The 20,420-nt window shown below is 47.9% G+C and overlaps 1 protein-coding gene across 1 annotated transcript in view; it reads right to left on the reverse strand.

Annotated features, from left to right (window-relative positions):
- The window catches only part of SCP2 (sterol carrier protein 2), a 322,938-nt gene that overhangs the window by 192,990 nt on the left and 109,528 nt on the right, over positions 1–20,420 (reverse strand). Inside the window, exon 5 of the mRNA XM_069232654.1 lies at positions 19,622–19,686. Within this exon, the coding sequence (XP_069088755.1) occupies positions 19,622–19,686 (65 nt within the window). The remainder of the gene's footprint in view (positions 1–19,621; positions 19,687–20,420) is intronic.

Genomic DNA, 20,420 nt, shown 5'->3' on the forward strand with positions numbered 1-20,420 from the left:
GTAGGTGAATCATTCTCGCAAACGGACAAGAATTCAAGACAGCCATTATTAAAAAGAAGGAATAGTGTAGGTGCTAATACGCATTCCTGGGAAACTCCTCTGTAGATTTCAATTTTCCCCATGAGTTCACTACTAGAGCAGCTGCAGACCCAAGCTTATTTTTTAAATATAAGCATCTGATAATGGCTAATGTATCAGGTGGCACACCCAGATTTATAACTGTTTGCATTGTTTGTCCCTAGAGAACATATCAAATGCTGCCCATAGGTCCACAAAAGCCATGTATAAACTGCCCTTTCCCATGTTTACACTATTCCACCTAATTAGTTAGAAAAAAAGGCCTGCTCTATTGTGCTTGTTTTGAGTATAAAGCCAGCATGAAGTTGGCTTAGGATACAGTTTTCCAACATCCTCACATTGAGTTTGTCTAGGATCTGTTTCCAAAATATTTTCTGTAGGTGAAAATTGCCTACGTCAGGCCTCATTTTTTAATACAGGGACAATCTCTGCACCCTTTCCAGGATTCTTGGATTGAGCCATTCTGCAAGGCTGCACTACATAGGTCATTAATGTATGGTCCCCATGTGTTAGGGTTAGAGTGATAGAGATCAGGTGGAATCTTATCCAAGCCAGGAGCCTTCTCTGGCTTCTGGGCCTTAAAGGCTGCTGCAGTATTGGCCACCGAGCATTGTTTTGCTCAGTGTAAGTGGTGTTTTAGATAACAAGTAAATCAGAATCGGAAATATAGGGTAGATCAGAGATCTCAGCTGAATTCAGAGATCCAAAATGGGCCACCCACTTGCTAGTCAAGATGTGTGTCGCTGGTGTACTATGTCTCCTCCTACCTCCAAGTGAAACTAGTTGATAAAAGAGCTTAGGATCATTATTTTTGGCTGCATCCAGTAGCTTCTCCATAGTCGCTACCTAACATGATGTTTTAGCTACCTTCATAGCCTTTCTATATAAAGATCTAGTGGCCTTTTTCTCATCAGTGTAACCCAATGTAATGGCTTTTAGGAGGCTTTTTTGAATTATCCCACTCTTAGGATTTCTGCTGCAATACTCTCCCAGGTCTGGATTTCGTTAAAAAAAAAGAAAAGAAAAACCCTAATCTCTTCAAATAATGCAGAATAGAATTAGAGGAATTCATATGTGTTTTAAAAAGTTCAAGTGCCATAGAGGAACCTGCAGAAATGTGGTTTAATGCATTTTCATTAGACTGATTCAAGCTTCAGATTCAAGCTAGCCTGGCTGATGAGGGGTGAAACCCCGAAACCGGTCCCAGGATGCCTGTTTCCAGTCCAGGGAAGATCTGGCCTGGCAGTTCGGGCTGGACTGTTCCCATGGGGAACAGGGTCAAGACTGATTTGCATATGGCTGGGTCCAAACTGGGGTGGCATGGTGAGCAAAAGAACGATGGATTAAACTCAGATCTGTGACTGGGGGTGAGTGTGGAAAAGTTTCAACACTCCGTCCATCATCCTTTTGTGTTGCTATATTTGCCCTAAGTGGGAAGGGTATACCCAGACGTGGGTCCCTTGCTCACTGTGCCACTGGATTCAAGCTAGCCTAACTGATGAAGGGTGATACCCTGAAATCGGTCCCAGGATGCTTGTTTCCAGTCCAGGGAGGACCTGGCTTGGCAGTTTGGGCTGGACTGTTCCCATGGGGAACAGGGTCAAGACTGATTTGCATGTGGCTGGGTCCAAACTGGGGTGGCATGGTGAGCAAAAGAATTATGGATTAAACCCAGATCTGTGACTGGGGGTGAGTGTTTGAAAAGTTTCAACACTCCGTCCATCATCCTTTTGTGTTGCTATACTTGTAAAAAACAAACATCCAAGGTAATGATAAACAAGCTCCAAACAGTGTTCAATACTTTAGGTTTTAGTCCTGCGATATTACACAAGACGATCTTAAGGTTTCTTGGATAAAGTAAAGAATTTGCAGCTTCTGGAACATTTAACATGGAAGTCTGGGGCATTAAATGTTTTTCAAAGTTAGCAATGAGGGGGTGGGACGGTGGGGGAGAGGGGTGTTGAACCAAAAAGGGGAAGGTTTTTTAGGGCTGGAGATTCATTATTGGGCACAGAGCTTGGATTGTCCCATTCGGGGTTCTTATCTATTAACACAGCTATTTTCAGTATTGGGAGCTATCTTGAGATGACACATAGGCACTGGAGAATGTGATTTTTGAGGTGTGCTTCCTTTAGACAAGAGTCACTAAGAACTGGATGGCCAATCAATGGAATTAGTGTGTGAGTTATTCTCCCCAATTGGACACGCTCTTTGCCCAGTGTGGTTTCTTCGTTAGAGGCTATAGACAAAGAGAATTTGAATTGGATTGTTGAGCATAATGGTGGATCAAATCTGCAGCCTAGTGATAAGAGTCCCATTACTAAGTCAGCACTGGTCAAAGTGATTTTAATATAATCCCAGTTGCTGCCTGGGTGGGAGCAGCACTTCACGCTTACTATATTGTTACAGATTACAGAGTAACAGTGCTGCACAATTCATTGCCCTAGAAGTATGAGGCACTTTGGGTGTAGGTACAGGGCAGTATGGATCCATTTCTTTGTTTCTGCCTTCCCTATATATTGTCCCATTGAAGGCAGTCACCAGATGCCCGGTTTATTTGCAAGTTGATCTGATTTGCTGGAGGAGCTGAGAGATGGGGAAGAGGGTCATGATAGCTAGGTGCACAATCAGAAGACAAAATCGAGGGGGGTATAGGTCTACCCAAACGCTATGGACCTGCAGATCCCCTATTAGTTATGTAGGTGTGCCTAAACTAAGGCAGACTACAATGACCGTCAGTTTACTGACCCTGATTTTCAGAGGTTTAATTTCAGACTGCAGGTATAAGAGTTGGGTGTTAGGGCGTGGAATTGGCAGCCAAGATGGCAGCAGTGTTTTTAAACTGCTCCTATGACTCCCACGAGTATCTTTCACCATCTTTTGCCCAACGACGACAGTTACTGCCTCCCTCAACGCACTTTGGGGGGAGGTGGCACCAGGGGTCCCAATCAAGCAGCTGGGTGCCAGACGACCGTACTTTGAGCAGGGTCTGAATGCTCGCTGCGATGATGGCACCTAAGCCCTGAGTTGAAGGTGAAGCGAGGAGCCCAGTGACTTGGCGCCCCACCCCTCCCTGCTACCTTAAGGGAGATTTGGTGGGAGACGGACAGGGGCCAGCACAATAGAGGAGGCGCTACACCACTGGATGCTGTGGCACTGCCACTTGACGGCTCCCTAAGCCTTGGGAAAGCGGGACTGGAGGCCATTCAATCCGCTGTTGCAGAGGCAAATGCGGAGGGTGGTGCAGGGCTGGAACTAATCAGACTTCAGAGGCTGTGCCGGGACGCAAGCCTTCGATAACCACACATCAGCAAGGTTAGAGCAGCTGTCCCAGTTGCACATTGTTTGTGCTCTCCTCCTGCCTGCATCTGCCGAGCACGTGTAATGCACTCTATGACCATAAGCCACCCAACCATGAAGCCTGCCATAATTACTGCCTCCCTGGACAGTGACAAGAGGCCCAGTGCCTGCGAAGTCTGCGGCCTCCTCACCCTCCCCCCAACATTCCTACCACCCCTTACTTCTAGTGCGACAGCCTGAGGGTCATTGGTGATTGGACACTGAAGGACCTGCTCGGGGTGGCAAACCGGGGCTCCGTTAGAGGCACCCTTCCCAACTGTCCAAACTACTGGATGGTCACTGGCCTTATTGCACTAGGAATGCAAAAACAAGGTGATGAATGGAATGCTTGAATTAATCTCAGCCACTGGCAATCGCTCGGGCATCGATCAAAGGGTATAACTGGGGCAAAGCGGCAGACAGGTTGTCGCAAATGACAGCCTTGTGACTCAGATCCTCTCCTTTGAGTGGCAGATGCATGGTCGACCCTCGGCTGGCCTGGACCACAGATTAACACTGGCTAGGTCTAACCTGAGAAAGGTTTCCCTGGAGGAAGCCAGGCAGTGTTGGAGGGCTCCAACTTGTATATTAACAGGGAGATACGTCTGGCAACTTCTCTGTTGGCTGGCCTCTAGGGACATGGCTTCTCGAGTTGTACCCTCCATTTTTGATGCCGCAGACTGCCTTCATGAGTGAACCACAGCAGTGGCACTGTGCAATATTCCATTGCCTTCGATTCCCTGGCCCTTGACCAGCCAATTATGGTTGAGGAGATCGGTGAGGCGATATCTGCCTTAGCCCTGGGAAAGGCTCTGGGTCCAGATGGCTTTCCGATTGAGTTTCTCAAATGTCTTTGGTCCTTCCTACTTCCCCACCTCCTGTGGCTAGACACTGAGGCGGCAGGACAGAGGTAATTTCCTCTGGAGTTAGACATGGCAACTATTGTTCTGCATTGTCAGTATCTATATATTCTGAGACACGACTAGACATGGAGTCATCTTTGACTATTTCCACCACTGAGTTATCTTCCTCTTCCCTGGGGGGGGGGGGAGGAGGAGCGGGTCTACTTACCAAGAACTTATCATTCCCTGCCAGCAACTGCTGCAGATGAGTTTTTGTGGGTTTAAGCCCTGTAGCAAGTTTCCATGCTTTACAGAGATCCGTAAGTTGGGGTACCTTAAGTGCTGATAGGGTGCCAGGTTGAGTTCCTGGGAAGGCCCTTGCTCAGACATAGGGGTCATCATGACCCTGGCCGGTCTTTTGACCGCCAGGGTTAATGTGGTGGTAGTACCGCCAACAGGCTGGTGGTACATACCGCCACATTATGAGTGTGGCTGCTTGGCTGCAGCCAAACAGCCACTTCTGCACTTATACCCCCTATTGGTTTCTGTGGCGTTAGCAACTCCACGAAAACCACGGCAGTAGGCCCTACCGGTGACAAGGAATTCCTTCCCTGTCACAGGTAGCTGGCTCCCCCAACCCCCAACACATACCTGACACTCCCCACCCCCCCTCCATCCAAACACCCATCCCCACCCCCGATTCAAACACCCTCCCACCCCTGATACACGCATTCACCCCCCCTTAAATGCAGACACGCACTGTAGTCAGTTGGCTCTGTATATACTATTTAAAAGTGAGAAATAGTGTGCACAGAGTCCAAGGGTTCCCCTTAGAGGTATGATAGTGGCAAAAATAGATAATTCTAATGCTCTATTTTCTGGTAGTGTGGTCGAGCAGTAGGCTTATCAGAGGGTTGTGTTAAGCATTTGTTGTACACACACAGGCAATAAAGAGGAACACACACTCAAGGACTTACTCCAGGCCAATAGGTTTTTATATTGAAAAAATATTTTCTTAGTTTATTTTAAGAACCACAGGTTCAAGATTTACATGTAATACTTTAAATGTAAGGTACTTCACTTAGATACTTTAGGAACTTTGAATAAAAGCAATATCATATACAGTCTTTGTAAAAATGGCAATAAGCTATTTTCAAAGTGGACACAGTGCAAAAATCAACAGTTCCTGGGGGGAGGTAAGTAAAGGTTAGGTTTGCAGGTAAGTAAAACACTTACAAGTCTCAAAGTTGGGGCCAAGGTAGCCCACCGTTGGGGGTTCATGGCAACCCCAAAGTTACCACACCAGCAGCTCAGGGCCGGTCAGGTGCAGAGGTCAAAGAGGTGCCCAAAACACATAGGCTTCACAGGAGAACAGGGATGCCCCGGTTCCAGTCTGCCAGCAGGTAAGTACCCGCGTCTTCGGGGGGCAGACCAGGGGGGTTCTGTAGGGCACCGGGGGGGACACAAGCAGGCACAGAAAGTACACCCTCAGCTGCACAGGGGCGGCCGGGTGCAGTGTGCAAACAGGCATCGGGTTTCAGATAGAAAGTAATGGACGGACCCGGGGGTCACTTAAACGATGCAGGCAGGCACAGGGGGGGTTCCTCGGAGTAGCCACCACATGGGCTAGGCAGAGGGTCGCCTGGGGGTCACTCCTGCACTGAAGTTCGGTTCCTTCAGGTCCTGGGGGCTGCGGGTGCAGTGTTGGTTCCAGGCGTCGGGTCCCTTGTTACAGGCAGTCGCGGCCAGTGGGAGCCTCTGGATTCTCTCTGCAGGCGTCGCTGTGGGGGGTTAGGGGGGGTCGTTTCTGGTTACTCACGGGCTCGCAGTTGCTGGGGGAGTCCTCCCTGAGGTGTTTGTTTTCTGCAGGTCGAGCCGGGGCGTCGGGTGCAGTGTCAAAAGTCTCACGCTTCCTGCGGGAAACGTGAAGTCTTTAAAGTTGCTTCTTTGTTGCAAAGAAGTTGCAGGAGTTCCAACAGAGTCGCTGTTCACTGGAGTTTCTTGGTCCTTGGGTGCAGGGCAGTCCTCTGAGGCTTCAGAGGTCTCTGGTCCCTGTTTGGATGCGTCGCTTTTGCAGTTTTCTTCGAAGTTCGGAGACAGGCCGGTAGGGCTGGGGCCAAAGCAGTTGTCGTCTCGGTCTTCTCTGCAGGGCTTCAGGTCAGCAGTCCTTCTTCTTGTTAAGGTTGCAGGAATCTAGTTTTCTAGGTTCTGGGATGCCCCTAAATACTAGATTTAGGGGTGTGTTTAGGTCTGGGAGGGGAGTAGTCAATGGCTACTGTCCTTGAGGGTGGCTTCACCCTCTTTGTGCCTCCTCCCTGTGGGGAGGGGAGGCACATCCCTAATCCTATTGGGGGAATCCTCCAAACTCAAGATGGAGGATTTCTCGAGGCAGGGGTCACCTCAGCTCAGGACACCTTAGAGGCTGTCCTGACTGGTGGGTGACTCCTCCTTGTTTTCCTCATTATCGCCTCCAGCCTTGCCACTAAAAGTGAGGGCAGGGGCCGGAGGGGCAGGCATCTCCACTAGCTGGGATGCCCTGGGGCGCAGTAACAAAAGGGGTGAGCCTTTGAGGCTCACCGCCAGGTGTTACAATTCTTGCAGGGGGAGGTGAGAAGCACCTCCACCCAGTACAGGCTTTGTTCCTGGCCACAGAGTAACAAAGGCACTCTCCCCATGTGGCCAGCAACACGTCTGGTGTGTGGCAGGCTGGCAGAAACTAGTCAGCCTACACTGGAAGTCGGGTTGGTATTCAGGGGCACCTCCAAGGTGCCCTCTGGGTGTATGTTTCAATAAATTGCACACTGGCATCAGTGTGCGTTTATTGTGTTGGGAAGTTTGATACCAAACTTCCCAGTTTTCAGTGTAGCCATTATGGAACTGTGGAGTTCGTTTTTGACAAACTCTCAGACCATATACTCTTATGGCTACCCTGCACTTACAATGTCTAAGGTTTTGCTTAGACACTGTAGGGGCATAGTGCTTATGGACATATGCCCTTACCAGTGGTATAGTGCACCCTGCCTTAGGGCTATAAAGGCCTGCTAGAGGGGTGACTTACCTATGCCACAGGCAGTGTGAGGTTGGCATGGCACTCTGAGGGGAGTGCCATGTCGACTTAGTAATTTTCTCCCCACCAGCACACACAAGCTGTGAGGCAGTGTGCATGTGCTGAGTGAGGGGTCCCCAGGGTGGCATAAGACATGCTGCAGCCCTTAGAAACATTCCCTGGCATCAGGGCCCTTGGTACCAGAGGTACCAGTTACAAGGGACTTACTTGAGTGCCAGGGTTGTGCCAATTGTGGAGACAAAGGTACAGTTTAGGGAAAGAACACTGGTGCTGGGGCCTGGTTAGCAGGGTCCCAGCACACTTTCAAATCATAACTTAGCATCAGCAAAGGCAAAAAGTCAGGGGGTAACCATGCCAAGGAGGCATTTCCTTACACGCACCCACCACACACCTGCCCCCCACAACCACACACGCATTCACTTGTTCAGTGGCATACACGCATTCACTCATTCACTCGCATACCGCGTTCACTCATTCACAGGCATACCGCATTCACTCATTCACTAGCATACAGGCATTCATCCAGACATACTCGCACACATTCTTACATACATGCATTCACACATGCACTCACACACAACACCACACACCCTCCCACCCCCCCTCCCTTGTCGGAAGCCCGACTCACCTCGAACAAGGAGGTCTTCCAGCTGGGAACAGGAAGGGGCGCTGCTACCACCAGCAGCGCCCTGCCAGCAGAACACCACCAGGCTGTATTTCAGCTCAAAATACGGCTGCTGGCATTCTACTGGCAGAGCGGTGCTGGTGGTAGCAGCGCAGGTCACCACCGTTCGCCAGTATGAACAGTGCCGGATTTGCACCCTGATTGTGGCAGAAGTCAGGTAGTGCTCATAATCTGGCAGACGGATGGTCGCCACCGCTGTGGTATGCTGGAGGCCGTCACTGCGGCAGTAGACGGTACTTACCACTAACGTCATAACCGTCACCATAGTGTTTAAAGTAGTTGGAAACTTTTTAAAGGACTTACAAAAAATTGCTAAGTACTTTTCTAAAGTACCCATCTTACTTTACTATTTTAAATTCTAACTAGTTTTGCAAAAGGGACTTAACCAAAATTGGAAAAAATATTTAATTAGAGACAATTTTGGGATTCCTCCGTGGAATTACTTATCAACCAAGTGGTACAGTAGATTTCAAGTCTTGTATCCCAACTGCACCACCAATGTAGGAAGCTGGCCCTTTCTGTGGTATGTGAATACCCTGTAAAGGGTCCAGGGGTTCCCCAGTGAGTGGACAGGGCTTGATGTACAATCCCAAAGTGCTCCATTTAGAGGTAGTGTGGTCAAGCAGCCTTAGGCTTAACACAGAGGAGTGCAAGGCATCCTCCAGTACACACAATAGTCAATAAATGAGACACAGGACTCAAAAAGGTGATCCACACCATGGTATAAAAATAGCAAGTATCTTTATATATGTTTAGGCATCAGAGAAAAATCATTCAGGTAAGTATGTTTTTAAATTGGAATTCTTTTCACTTTAAAAAATGGGCCCAGTGCAATTTCTGGGTCTTGCAATGTTATCCAATGGGAGGAAAAACAAGTTCTGCAAACAGGTGGAGTATAGCGACTTACAAGACCAATCTCCAGGAGTTATGGTGAGTAGTGGGCAAGGTCCAAGGCAGCACCATCAGTACACCTTCAGTGGCACTAGGGTGGCCAGTGCAAAACTACATTGGGTGCCCAATGTGTTCCAATGGAGATCAGTCACTGTGAAAAGAGGCTGAAGGCTCTGGCCAGGAGGCTTTGTTCCTCTTCTCCACAGCTCAGGGGTGCAGAGGTGTCCATAGGTGTCGGGTTTTCTTTACCGGAGCAATCGCAGTGGAGGGGGGCTGCCTGCAGAGGCTGCAGGCATAGTCGGGGAGTCCAGGAGGGGTGAAACCACTATGGACTCAGACTCTAGAAGACAGGTCCAATTCAAATCTAGTCGGAGTCGGCAGGTGCAGTGGTGACTTCAGGTGTCATGGTTTGGTGGTTCCAGAGGCATCAGAATCCCTTCATTTGGAGTTGGCTGGAGAAGAGTCCCACTGTTCACGGGAGGTCTTGAGTACTTTTCAGCGGCAGGCAGTCCTCCTGGGTTTCTGGAGTCACAGCTGCAGGACAAGTCACCTTTGGTGCAGATTTTGATGAGGGATGCAGACAGGCCAGCAGGAATGGTACAAGGTCAGCTGCTTCTTTTCACCTCTTCTGTTTCGGCTCTTCGGTGTCCTTGGTTTCCTTTGGTCACAAGGATCTGCTTCTCTGGTTCCAGGGGCTCCCCTAAACACTTAATTTAAGAGTGTTAGGGGTGAGTAAGGTAGTAGCCAATGGGCTACTGGCCCTTGGGATCACTACGGCCCCCTATATGTCCACTTCCTGTAGGAAGTGGGCATAACCCTGTCGCAGAATTCCTAGGTAGACCATCACAAAACTGACTACTTCTAAAATTTTGTGTCCACCTCGCGGAAGCCCACCTTAGGGTTGGTACTAGCCTTGAGATAGCACGCCTACCTGACAAGCTAATTTTCCCAACCCAGAAGGGAAAAACTTCCACAGAAAAAAAGTTTTTTTTGTTAGAAAAACCCTCACCCACCAGGGTTACCCCTTGGTGGCATGCTTCATCATTGGGTTTCTTCCCGTTCTGCTGCAGAACGAGGCATGCTGCGACCGACGGAATACGTAGGAGCACTGTTGGTCTCAGCGATGTGGATGCTAGAAAAGGATAGGAGTGGTGGGGTCTTGGTAAGTTAAAACTACTTCTGGGTTGGGTCTCTAAATACGTTTACTTAAGCTTCAAGGAGGATAGACCCTCCCCTTTAAGCCTCCCTCTCCCCTTTGTTTAGCATTGCTAATCTTCCCACCTGTCCAGGTGCCAAGTGGCCATGAGCCCTGGCACGTTAAGCACCACAAGTCCCGGGTCCTTCATAAGAGCCTGCCCAGCACTGAGGAGAAGTAGGTACAGCCTCCCTGCCACAAGGTGTCATGGGTAAAGTAGTTCAGGGCCATCACCAGGAAGAAATTTCGTCCCATGCCGCAGGAGTCCCAGTTCGTTATAAAAGCTTACCCGGTGATGAGGAGAAGCAGGTGTCGCCTCCCTGCGGCAAGATGACGTGGGCAATGTAGTTCAGGGCGCCCGGACCCCATCTTGTTAGTAAACACATCTTGCAGTGAGGGAGTGCTAGGTCCATTATAAACGCACACTCAATACTGAGAAGAAGCAGAGGTGCCCTCCCTGCCGCAAGGTGCCGTGGGCAATGTATTTCGGAGTCTCCATAAGGTGGAATGAGTTGCACACCATGGTCAGTTGTAAGCACCTGGTGCTGAGGAGAAGCAGATACAGCCTACCTGCCGCAAGGTGTCATGGACAATGCAGTTCAACGCCCCAAGCAGGCAGAAATTGCATCCACTGCTGCAGGAGTCCTGGTTCTGTTATAAGAGCCTACCCGGCGATGAGGAGAAGCAGGCATGTCCTCCCTGTGGAAAGATGTTGTGGACAATGCAGTTCAGGGCCCCAATCAGGTAGAAAATGCGTCATGTGCTGTGGGAGCCCAGATCTGTTATAAGTGCCCGCTGAGTGTTGAGAAGAAGCAGGTGCAGCCTCCCTGATGCAAAGTGTCGTGGGCAATCTAGTTCAGGGCCTCCACCAGGCAGAAAATGTGTCCTGCACTGCAAGTGTCACAGGTCTGTTATAAGCACCCGCCCAGTGCTCAGGAGAAGCAGGTGCAGCCTCCCTGCTGTAAGGTGTTGTGGGCAATGTAGTTCAAGGCTCCCACAAGGTAGAAAATGTATCCCTCGCCACAGGAGTCTAGGGACCTTTATAAGCGCCCAACCAGCACGGAGGAGAAGCAGAGGTGCCCTCCCTGCCGCAAGGTGCCGTGGGCAATGTATTTCGGAGTCTCCATAAGGTGGAATGAGTTGCACACCATGGTCAGTTGTAAGCACCTGGTGCTGAGGAGAAGCAGATACAGCCTACCTGCCGCAAGGTGTCATGGACAATGCAGTTCAACGCCCCAAGCAGGCAGAAATTGCATCCACTGCTGCAGGAGTCCTGGTTCTGTTATAAGAGCCTACCCGGCGATGAGGAGAAGCAGGCATGTCCTCCCTGTGGAAAGATGTTGTGGACAATGCAGTTCAGGGCCCCAATCAGGTAGAAAATGCGTCATGTGCTGTGGGAGCCCAGATCTGTTATAAGTGCCCGCTGAGTGTTGAGAAGAAGCAGGTGCAGCCTCCCTGATGCAAAGTGTCGTGGGCAATCTAGTTCAGGGCCTCCACCAGGCAGAAAATGTGTCCTGCACTGCAAGTGTCACAGGTCTGTTATAAGCACCCGCCCAGTGCTCAGGAGAAGCAGGTGCAGCCTCCCTGCTGTAAGGTGTTGTGGGCAATGTAGTTCAAGGCTCCCACAAGGTAGAAAATGTATCCCTCGCCACAGGAGTCTAGGGACCTTTATAAGCGCCCAACCAGCACGGAGGAGAAGCAGAGGTGCCCTCCCTGCCGCAAGGTGCCGTGGGCAATGTATTTCGGAGTCTCCATAAGGTGGAATGAGTTGCACACCATGGTCAGTTGTAAGCACCTGGTGCTGAGGAGAAGCAGATACAGCCTACCTGCCGCAAGGTGTCATGGACAATGCAGTTCAACGCCCCAAGCAGGCAGAAATTGCATCCACTGCTGCAGGAGTCCTGGTTCTGTTATAAGAGCCTACCCGGCGATGAGGAGAAGCAGGCATGTCCTCCCTGTGGAAAGATGTTGTGGACAATGCAGTTCAGGGCCCCAATCAGGTAGAAAATGCGTCATGTGCTGTGGGAGCCCAGATCTGTTATAAGTGCCCGCTGAGTGTTGAGAAGAAGCAGGTGCAGCCTCCCTGATGCAAAGTGTCGTGGGCAATCTAGTTCAGGGCCTCCACCAGGCAGAAAATGTGTCCTGCACTGCAAGTGTCACAGGTCTGTTATAAGCACCCGCCCAGTGCTCAGGAGAAGCAGGTGCAGCCTCCCTGCTGTAAGGTGTTGTGGGCAATGTAGTTCAAGGCTCCCACAAGGTAGAAAATGTATCCCTCGCCACAGGAGTCTAGGGACCTTTATAAGCGCCCAACCAGCACGGAGGAGAAGCAGATGCGGCCTACCTGCCGCAAGGTGTCATGGACAATGCAGTTCAACGCCCCAAGCAGGCAGAAATTGCATCCACCGCTGCAGGAGTCCTTGTTCTGTTATAGGAGCCTACCAGGCGATGAGGAGAAGCAGGCATGTCCTCCCTGTGGAAAGATGTTGTGGACAATGCAGTTCAGGGCCCCAATCAGGTAGAAAATGCGTCATGTGCTGTGGGAGCCCAGATCTGTTATAAGTGCCCGCTGAGTGTTGAGAAGAAGCAGGTGCGGCCTCCCTGATGCAAAGTGTCGTGGGCAATCTAGTTCAGGGCCTCCACCAGGCAGAAAATGTGTCCTGCACTGCAAGTGTCACAGGTCTGTTATAAGCACCCGCCCAGTGCTCAGGAGAAGCAGGTGCAGCCTCCCTGCTGTAAGGTGTTGTGGGCAATGTAGTTCAAGGCTCCCACAAGGTAGAAAATGTATCCCTCGCCACAGGAGTCTAGGGACCTTTATAAGCGCCCAACCAGCACGGAGGAGAAGCAGATGCGGCCTCCCTGCTGCAAGGTGTCATGGGCAATGCAGTTTAGGGCCCCAACCAGACAGAAAATGTGCTCTACGATGTGGGAGTCCTGGATCCATTTTAAGTGCCCATCCTCCACTGAGGAGAAGCAAGTGCAGCCGCCCTGCCGCAAGGAATTGTGGATAATGTAGTTCTGGGCCCCCACCAGTCAGAAAATGTGTTCCAAGCCGTGAATGTCACAGATCTGTTATAAGCACCCATCCAGTGCTGAAGAGAAGCAGGTGCGGCCTCCCTGCCACAAGGTGTTGTGGGCAATGTAGTTCAGGGTCCCCACCAGACAGAAAATGTGTTCCTCAATTTGCATATTTAATTTACTCATAAGTCCCTTGTAGCGGGGTATACCATATACCCAGGGCCTGTATATTAAATGCTATCAGTGAGCCTGCAGCACTTTTTGTGCCACCCATTTAAGTAGTCCTCCAAAACATGTCTGTCCCAGGCCTGCCTCTGCAGCCCAAATGCAGTGTCATACTGCCATGTCAACTTGGCATTGAAATCCCCTTACCAAGTCTTAAACTCCCCTTTTATTACATTTAAGTCACCACTAAGGTAGGCCCTAGAGCAGGGGAGCTGTGTAATTGAAAGGTTGGACATGTACTTTTACGTTTTTCATGTCCTGGTAGTGAAAAACTCCCAAATTAGTTTTTCACCCCTGTGAGGCCTACCTCCCTCATAGGATAACATTAGGGATTTCTTGTTACATTTCATAAGCTGTAATTCCTAATTGAGAGGAGGTGGGTGTGTCTTGTTTGGTATCTATGGAATTGTAATGCTAAATCCTCTTTAATGGTAAAGTCAGATTTTTCATTACAATTTTTAAAATACCACTTTCAGAAAGTTAAAAGAACAAGGAAATGGATTGAATGCTTGAATTAATCTCAGCCACAGGTAAACGGTCTGGCCACATCCCAATCTATTGTTTTTTTGTCCACCATGCGACTTCAGTTGGGACCCAGACATGTGCAAAGCAATATTGACCCTGGTCCTCATGGGAACGGTCCAGCCCGAACTGCCAGGCCAGGTCTTTCCTGAACCAGAACACAAGCAACCTGGGCCTGGTTTCACACAAGTTAGGGCTATTCTGTATAGCTTGGTTCTAGTAGCACAGAGAACCCGGGACCAACTTCTGGGCATACACAGCGCACTTAGGGCAGCAATGCAAAAAAATACAAGGTGATGGATTTAATTCTGATTTAATCTCAGCCACTGGAAATCTGGTCGGGCCGCTTCCCAATGTGTAGTGGGCAATGTAGTTTCTCTGCTGATGAGGCTAACCTGGACCATGGCCCAGCCTGTGACAAACCATTGTGAGGGTTAATTCCAGACAGTGTTTCTCTTTCACACCCTCTACCTCTTCCCCTCCCCCAAATTCCAACAGTGGGTGTATTACTACCTTACCACCCCCCCCCCGCCACCCTGTAGAAAGGCAGGAAGGAATAGGGCTTTTAATTTGTCTGCATACCAGGAACCAGACAGTCAAGTTTTTTGTCTACAGTTCTGTATGCTATGGTATTGATCAATAATCAAGGTCTCAGGAAGAGTCTATGTTCTCATTACCTGCAGCATTCAATAGGTAAAGTATTTTGTGAGAGTTAGGACCAGGTTTAAGTGAGCAGTTTCAAGATTTTAGTGGAAGTCATGATTCCAAAATTATGTGACAGGTGAGCGGCCAAGCTACAAGAACAGTGGGCGAATCGCTCTCTAACAGAGCCAAAGTAACTATGTGCGTATGCCAACAAGTTGCAACACAAGGATCTGCAAAGGATTCAAGCTAAGATAAGAAGGATAATGAACATAAACAAATGTGCATACATAAACTAAATACAAGTCAAAGTAGGGCGTTTATGTGGTTAATGTTAAACAATCCACCTGTATATGAGGAAGATGGGGTGCATGAGGAAGATGGGGTGCATGAGTAATTGTCTATCCCTAAAACTAAATGTACATAAGACAAATGACACTTACAACCTGGTACAAGGAGTATGCTTTTCAAACGAGGAAGGCAAATCAGAGATAACTGTACCTGAAGAAACAGGTTTAACAAACATTTCAAGTATAACAAATAGTTAATTCAGTTACACGTCAGTGTAAAAGTGTATTGCAAACAGAGAAGACTGAGGGAGGTATGTGTACACAATGTAAAACAGCTAGTAGAAGCAGGCTTGCAATATATAGTAAACAAGCTGGAGCTAATAAAGTATGTCAGTACATTTACCTGGCAAGTAGTAGTAAACATCCTCAAATGCAGAATTAACAAACTGAAATATCTTGTGAAACAAGCAGTTGTGAAAAGCAACTAAGAAATCATGGCAGAGTTTGAAATGCATCAGAATATGGAAATAAGTCATGTTTTACTTCATAATGACCTTTGTATTCAGGTTAGGAAATCATGTGCCAGTCCCATTACTCTGAAGGTGACTTAGGAAACATAGATGAGAAAAAGGTAGTTTGTCAATGTTTGCTTCCATCATAGGCCCCTTATTCTAGAGTCGGCTGGGTGGAAGGAGACAAGATGGAGGATAGCTTGTTCCATGAGAAGAAAGCTAGTTGGCGAATCAGACTTTATCCACTGAGACTGCAGCAGGCTAATATCTCGTTATTAAAATGACAAACAGGTTCCACCTCTGCTCCAGAATAACTTTTATGTCATTGTCCTTGGTGTCTCAGTAACAGTCACAAGTGGTCTACCTACAGGAGGGCACCCCTCTTGTTTTCACCAATCTAATAATTTCAAGGATTAATGGCATAAAGGGGACAAAGAACGATCTGTGTGGTCCTCAGTCTCATTAGAAGAACTGTTGCTCAAAGTCTTAGCTTCACACAGAAGTAGGAAGGGATTTACTTTCCGGATAAGGTGCTCAGGTCCTGGCAATCTCATGTCAAGTTTAAGAAAATAGCCATGGCAAAAAGTATACATTAAACCTTTTCATTCGTAGGACGGCTGGTAGGAGTCCCACGCCACGGTGCTTATGTGTGTCGGACGGCTCCCAGCCCTCCCCATACACAACACGGGAAATCCCTCTGGTGCAGGCACTAGCGGTATTTACTGCTCAAAGAAACAGCTTCAGATGGTATGGAAGAGCATCCTCAGTTCCCAAGACTGTTTCTTTGTTTTCAGTGAAATGACGACCATGCACGCTGATCCTCATTTCACTGAAAAGAAAAGTGAAATGATATAATCTGCTAATTTCATTTTCGCTGCCTCAAATCAAATCAAAGCAGGTTTATATAGTGCAACTACTCCCCCTAAAAGCGTCTCAAGGCGCTGGGGGGATTGTCCTCTGAGCTTAAGTTGAAGAGCCAGGTTTTAAGGTCCTTCCTGAATTGGGGTAGCGATGATGACTGCCGGAGGTGCAGGGGGAGGGTGTTCCAGCTCTTAGCCGCGAGGTAGGTGAAGGATCTTCCACCAGCTGAGGTCTTCCGTAATGAGGGTATGATGGGTAGTGCTTGTTGAGCACAGCAGAGAGGTCTGGTGGGGGATTAGAAGGTGATGCGGTGGTTGAAGTAGGCGGGTTCTAGATCATGAGGGACTTGAATGTGTGGGTGAGGAGTTTGAAGTTAATTTTTTTCTCAATAGAAAGCCAATGGAGGTCTCTTAGGTGACTGGCGATGTGTTCGCAGCGAGGAATGTCTTGCGCGTTTTAGATATGGAAGTTTCTTCTGGGTGGTGCCAGCGTAGAGGGTGCTGCCATAGTCGAGTCTGCTGGTAACTAGGTCGAGGATTATGGTTCTGCGGAAGTCCAATGGAATCCATTTGTAGATCTTTCGGAGAAGTCAGTGTGTGAAAACAGGAGGATGCGACTGAGTTGACTTGGCGTGTCATTGTGAGCAATGAGTCGAGGATGAAGCTGAGGTTATGTGTATGGTTTATAGGGTGGGGGGGGGGAGGGTGCCGAGGGTGGATGGCCACCAGGAGTTGTCACAGGCTGATGTGGAGGGTCCCAGGATGAGGATCTCAGTCTTGTCAGAGTTGAGCTTGATTGTGGATATTCTTCTTGGCAGTTGTGGGGTTTTCGGTCAGTGAGATGATTAGCTGGGTATCGTCAGGGAGGTCATCTCGGCCCCCCGAGCACCTAAGCAGGCGGGAGAGGTATCAATAGAAAGGGGAGAATATCCCCTTTCAAATGGTACACTTCCCTTGTCAATTGCCACAGGAGGGTGATCCCCAAGCAGGGATTCACACCACTAGACACCAGGGAGGGGAGAGTGGCCCCTTGGGCAAGGGCTTTTGCTTTCTGCCCCCTCTCCATGCAAGGGCTCCCATTGTCCTTGGTTTGATATATCCCAGTTGCTGAATTAGGCCCAGCCACACAAGTGGGGCAGTGGTTTTATCGGCACTGGTGGGTCAATGCTCGGTGGTAGGAATTTTGTGGATTCCGGAAGTTTCCATCACAGAAATGTAAGGAAAATGTGTGATTTCAGGCAAAGTCTGAGATTTGCAGGACACTGTAGGTAAAAAAAAAAAAAACATAATGGGATCCAAGCAAGTCAGCCCACCCTGGATACCTCTAGGTGTCTAATTTTAAAAAATGTACAGGTTGGCTAGATTTCCCTAGGTGCTGGCTGAGTTAGGGCCGAAAATCTACAGCTGTCCAACTGGGAAAAAGCAGGTCAGTTTTCGGTGGAAAAATGTGCTGTGTCCATGTTGCGTTTTGGGCTGTTTCCTGTCACGGGCACTAAATCTACTCAGACAGGTAAGGTATCATTTTTAATCGGGAGACTTGAGGGAATACCGGGTGGAAGGAAGTTTGTGGCTCTCTGCAGAATCCAGAACTTTTCATCACAGAAATGTGAGGAAACTGTGTTTATTATTCAATGTTTCAAGCTCACAGGGGATTCTGGGTAAAAGAATGTGATGAGAGCCACACAAGTCAGCCCACTCTGGATATCCCTGGGTGCCTAATTTTCAAAAATGCACAGTTTGGCTAGATTCCCCTAGGTCCAGGCTGAGCTAGGGTCCAAATACTAGAGCTACCCACATAGGAAAAAGAGAGTCAGCTTTCTGTGGAAAAACGTGCTGCATCCATGTTTCGTTTTCGGCCATTTCCTGTTGCGGGCACAAGGTCTATTCACTTAAATGACATACTATTTTTATTGGGAAGCTTGGGGGAAATGCCAGTTGGAAGAAAGTTTCTGGCTCCCTGCAGATTCCAGAACTTTTCATCAAAGAAATGTTCATGCCCATTAGTCAATGTTTGCGGTTTGCAGGGGATTCACATGGGGAAAGCCATGCAAGTCAACTCACCAAGGATAGCCCTAGGCGTCTAGTTTTCAAAAATTTACAGGTGGGCTATGTTTCCCTAGGTGCCCGCTGAGGTAGGGTCCAAAATCTAGAGTTACCTACTTTAAGAACAAGAGGGACAGTTCTCGGTGGACCAATGCGCTGAGTCCATGTTGTGTTTTGGGCAGTTTCCTGTCGCAGGCACTAGGTCTACTCACGCAAGTGAGGTACCATTTTTATCAGGAGACTTGAGGGAATTCCGGGTGGTGGAAGTATGTTTGTGGCTCCCCTCAGATTCCCGAACTTTCCATCAGAGAGCTGTGAGGAAAATGTGATTTTGTAGTCAAAGTTTGAGGTTTGTAAGGGATTCTGGGTAACAAATGTGGTGACAGCTGCACAAGTCAGCCCATTTTAGATAACCCTCGGTGTCCAGTTTTCAAGAATGTAAGGTTGTCTATGCTTCCCTAGGTGCCGGCTGAGCTAAGGTCCAAAATCTAGAGCTACCACCATTGGAAAAATAGGGTCAGTTTTTGGTGGAAAAATGTGATGCGTCCACGTTGTGTTTTGGACCCTTTCTAATCACGGGTACAAAGCCTACCCACACAAGTGAGGTACCATTTTTATCGGGAGAGTTGAAGAAGCAGCATAGAATAGTAGAACATTTGTTATTACCAATTAGATTTTGCTACATTTGTGCCTTTTAAATGTAAGCCAGTGTATAAGAAAGATGACATTTTGAAAAATACCCTCCAAATCATACACTAGTATGGGTACCCACAAATAGGAATTGATCTATACTTGGTACTCAATGAAAACCCATTGTATGGTGCAGCTTAGTTGTTTGCTCTGTGTACCTTGGGTTTGTAGGTTCTCCAAAAACTCTATATATCACCACAGCTAGAAGGGTCTAGCCGACATGGCGGTATATTGGTTTTTATCAATCTGCCATTGTGACAAAAAGTTACAGATGAAAATGTTATCACAAATGCCCGTTTCTTCCTACTCATTTTCAATATTTCTTTTTTCAACAGGTATTTTCCTTGGAGAAAACCTTGAGGGATCTACACACATGACCCCTTGCTGAATTCAGAAGTTTGACTACTTTTCAGAAATGTATATCTTTTCTGGATCACCTGTGGGTTTCGCCTAGTAGCGAAAGGGTTAAGAAGCAGAATCAAAAAGTAGTAACAGTTAAATACAGACTCTTTTTTCACTGACAGATCAAGATGTGTGTTATTTTTTTTTAATGTTCTGCACTATCAAAAAATGTCAGATCTTCCTTTTCTACTTTAAAATCCATCATATAGCACTACATTGATCAATAGTTTTGGGTGGCTAGTGATGGGTGATGTTTGTGGCAATGCTACTGAGCATACAAGCAAACCACTGTAAAAAAAAGTCCTCTGTCATTGTATACTTACTTTGGAAACTAGAGAGCCGCTTTCCATCTTCTCAAAGCCAAGAGCCAACGCACAGTCAACCACCCCTTGAAATAAAGACAATGGTTTTAGTACAAATCGGACATTAAATCAGCTAGAAAAACAAACTGTAATTCATGCCAGGTATGCTAAGGTTCCTTCCTGTACAAAATATATATTCATGCCAGCCACTGCTCTGTACCAAAATGTTATCTGTAGAGCCAATGCTGAACAGCACAAAACATTTAGGAATCAGAGTATCAGGTCTGGTTTATACTAAATACTTTTCTTTGTACGCATAACCATTACAAGAAAATATTATATTAAATATTCTAATATTACTACAAAACTGATGGCAGCCTGGGACAGCTGATAGGTGGCCCATTACTCTGCTTGCAATTGTATAAAAGTGCACAAGATCTATTCCATGCCTCAGTAGACCACAAAATTGTATGAGCTAAGGAGAACTATGGCACCTGATATTTCCCCTGGAGCCTTGTAAACAGGGTGCTAGGACAACTGATAGCTCTTCTTCACCCTCAGTTTTGAGGAGTACAGCAGGCCTCAGCCAGCTGACATAGCTCACTGCTCTCTGTACAGGCCATGGGAGCAGCTGTTATGAGTAATGGGCCACTTTAGGATGGGAAATTGAATTGGAGGGCCAGGCCAGCTGACAACATCCCTGAGATCTTCACATATGCTTTGTTTGTTTAAGGTTGGAGAGATTTACTTTTCTCTGTTGAAAAGGGGTTCAGCGATCCAGAACCTGGGAATATTCTAATGCAGGGGTCTTCAACCTTTT

Source organism: Pleurodeles waltl, chromosome 4_2 (genome assembly GCF_031143425.1).
Source record: "Pleurodeles waltl isolate 20211129_DDA chromosome 4_2, aPleWal1.hap1.20221129, whole genome shotgun sequence".
Lineage (NCBI taxonomy): Eukaryota > Metazoa > Chordata > Amphibia > Caudata > Salamandridae > Pleurodeles > Pleurodeles waltl.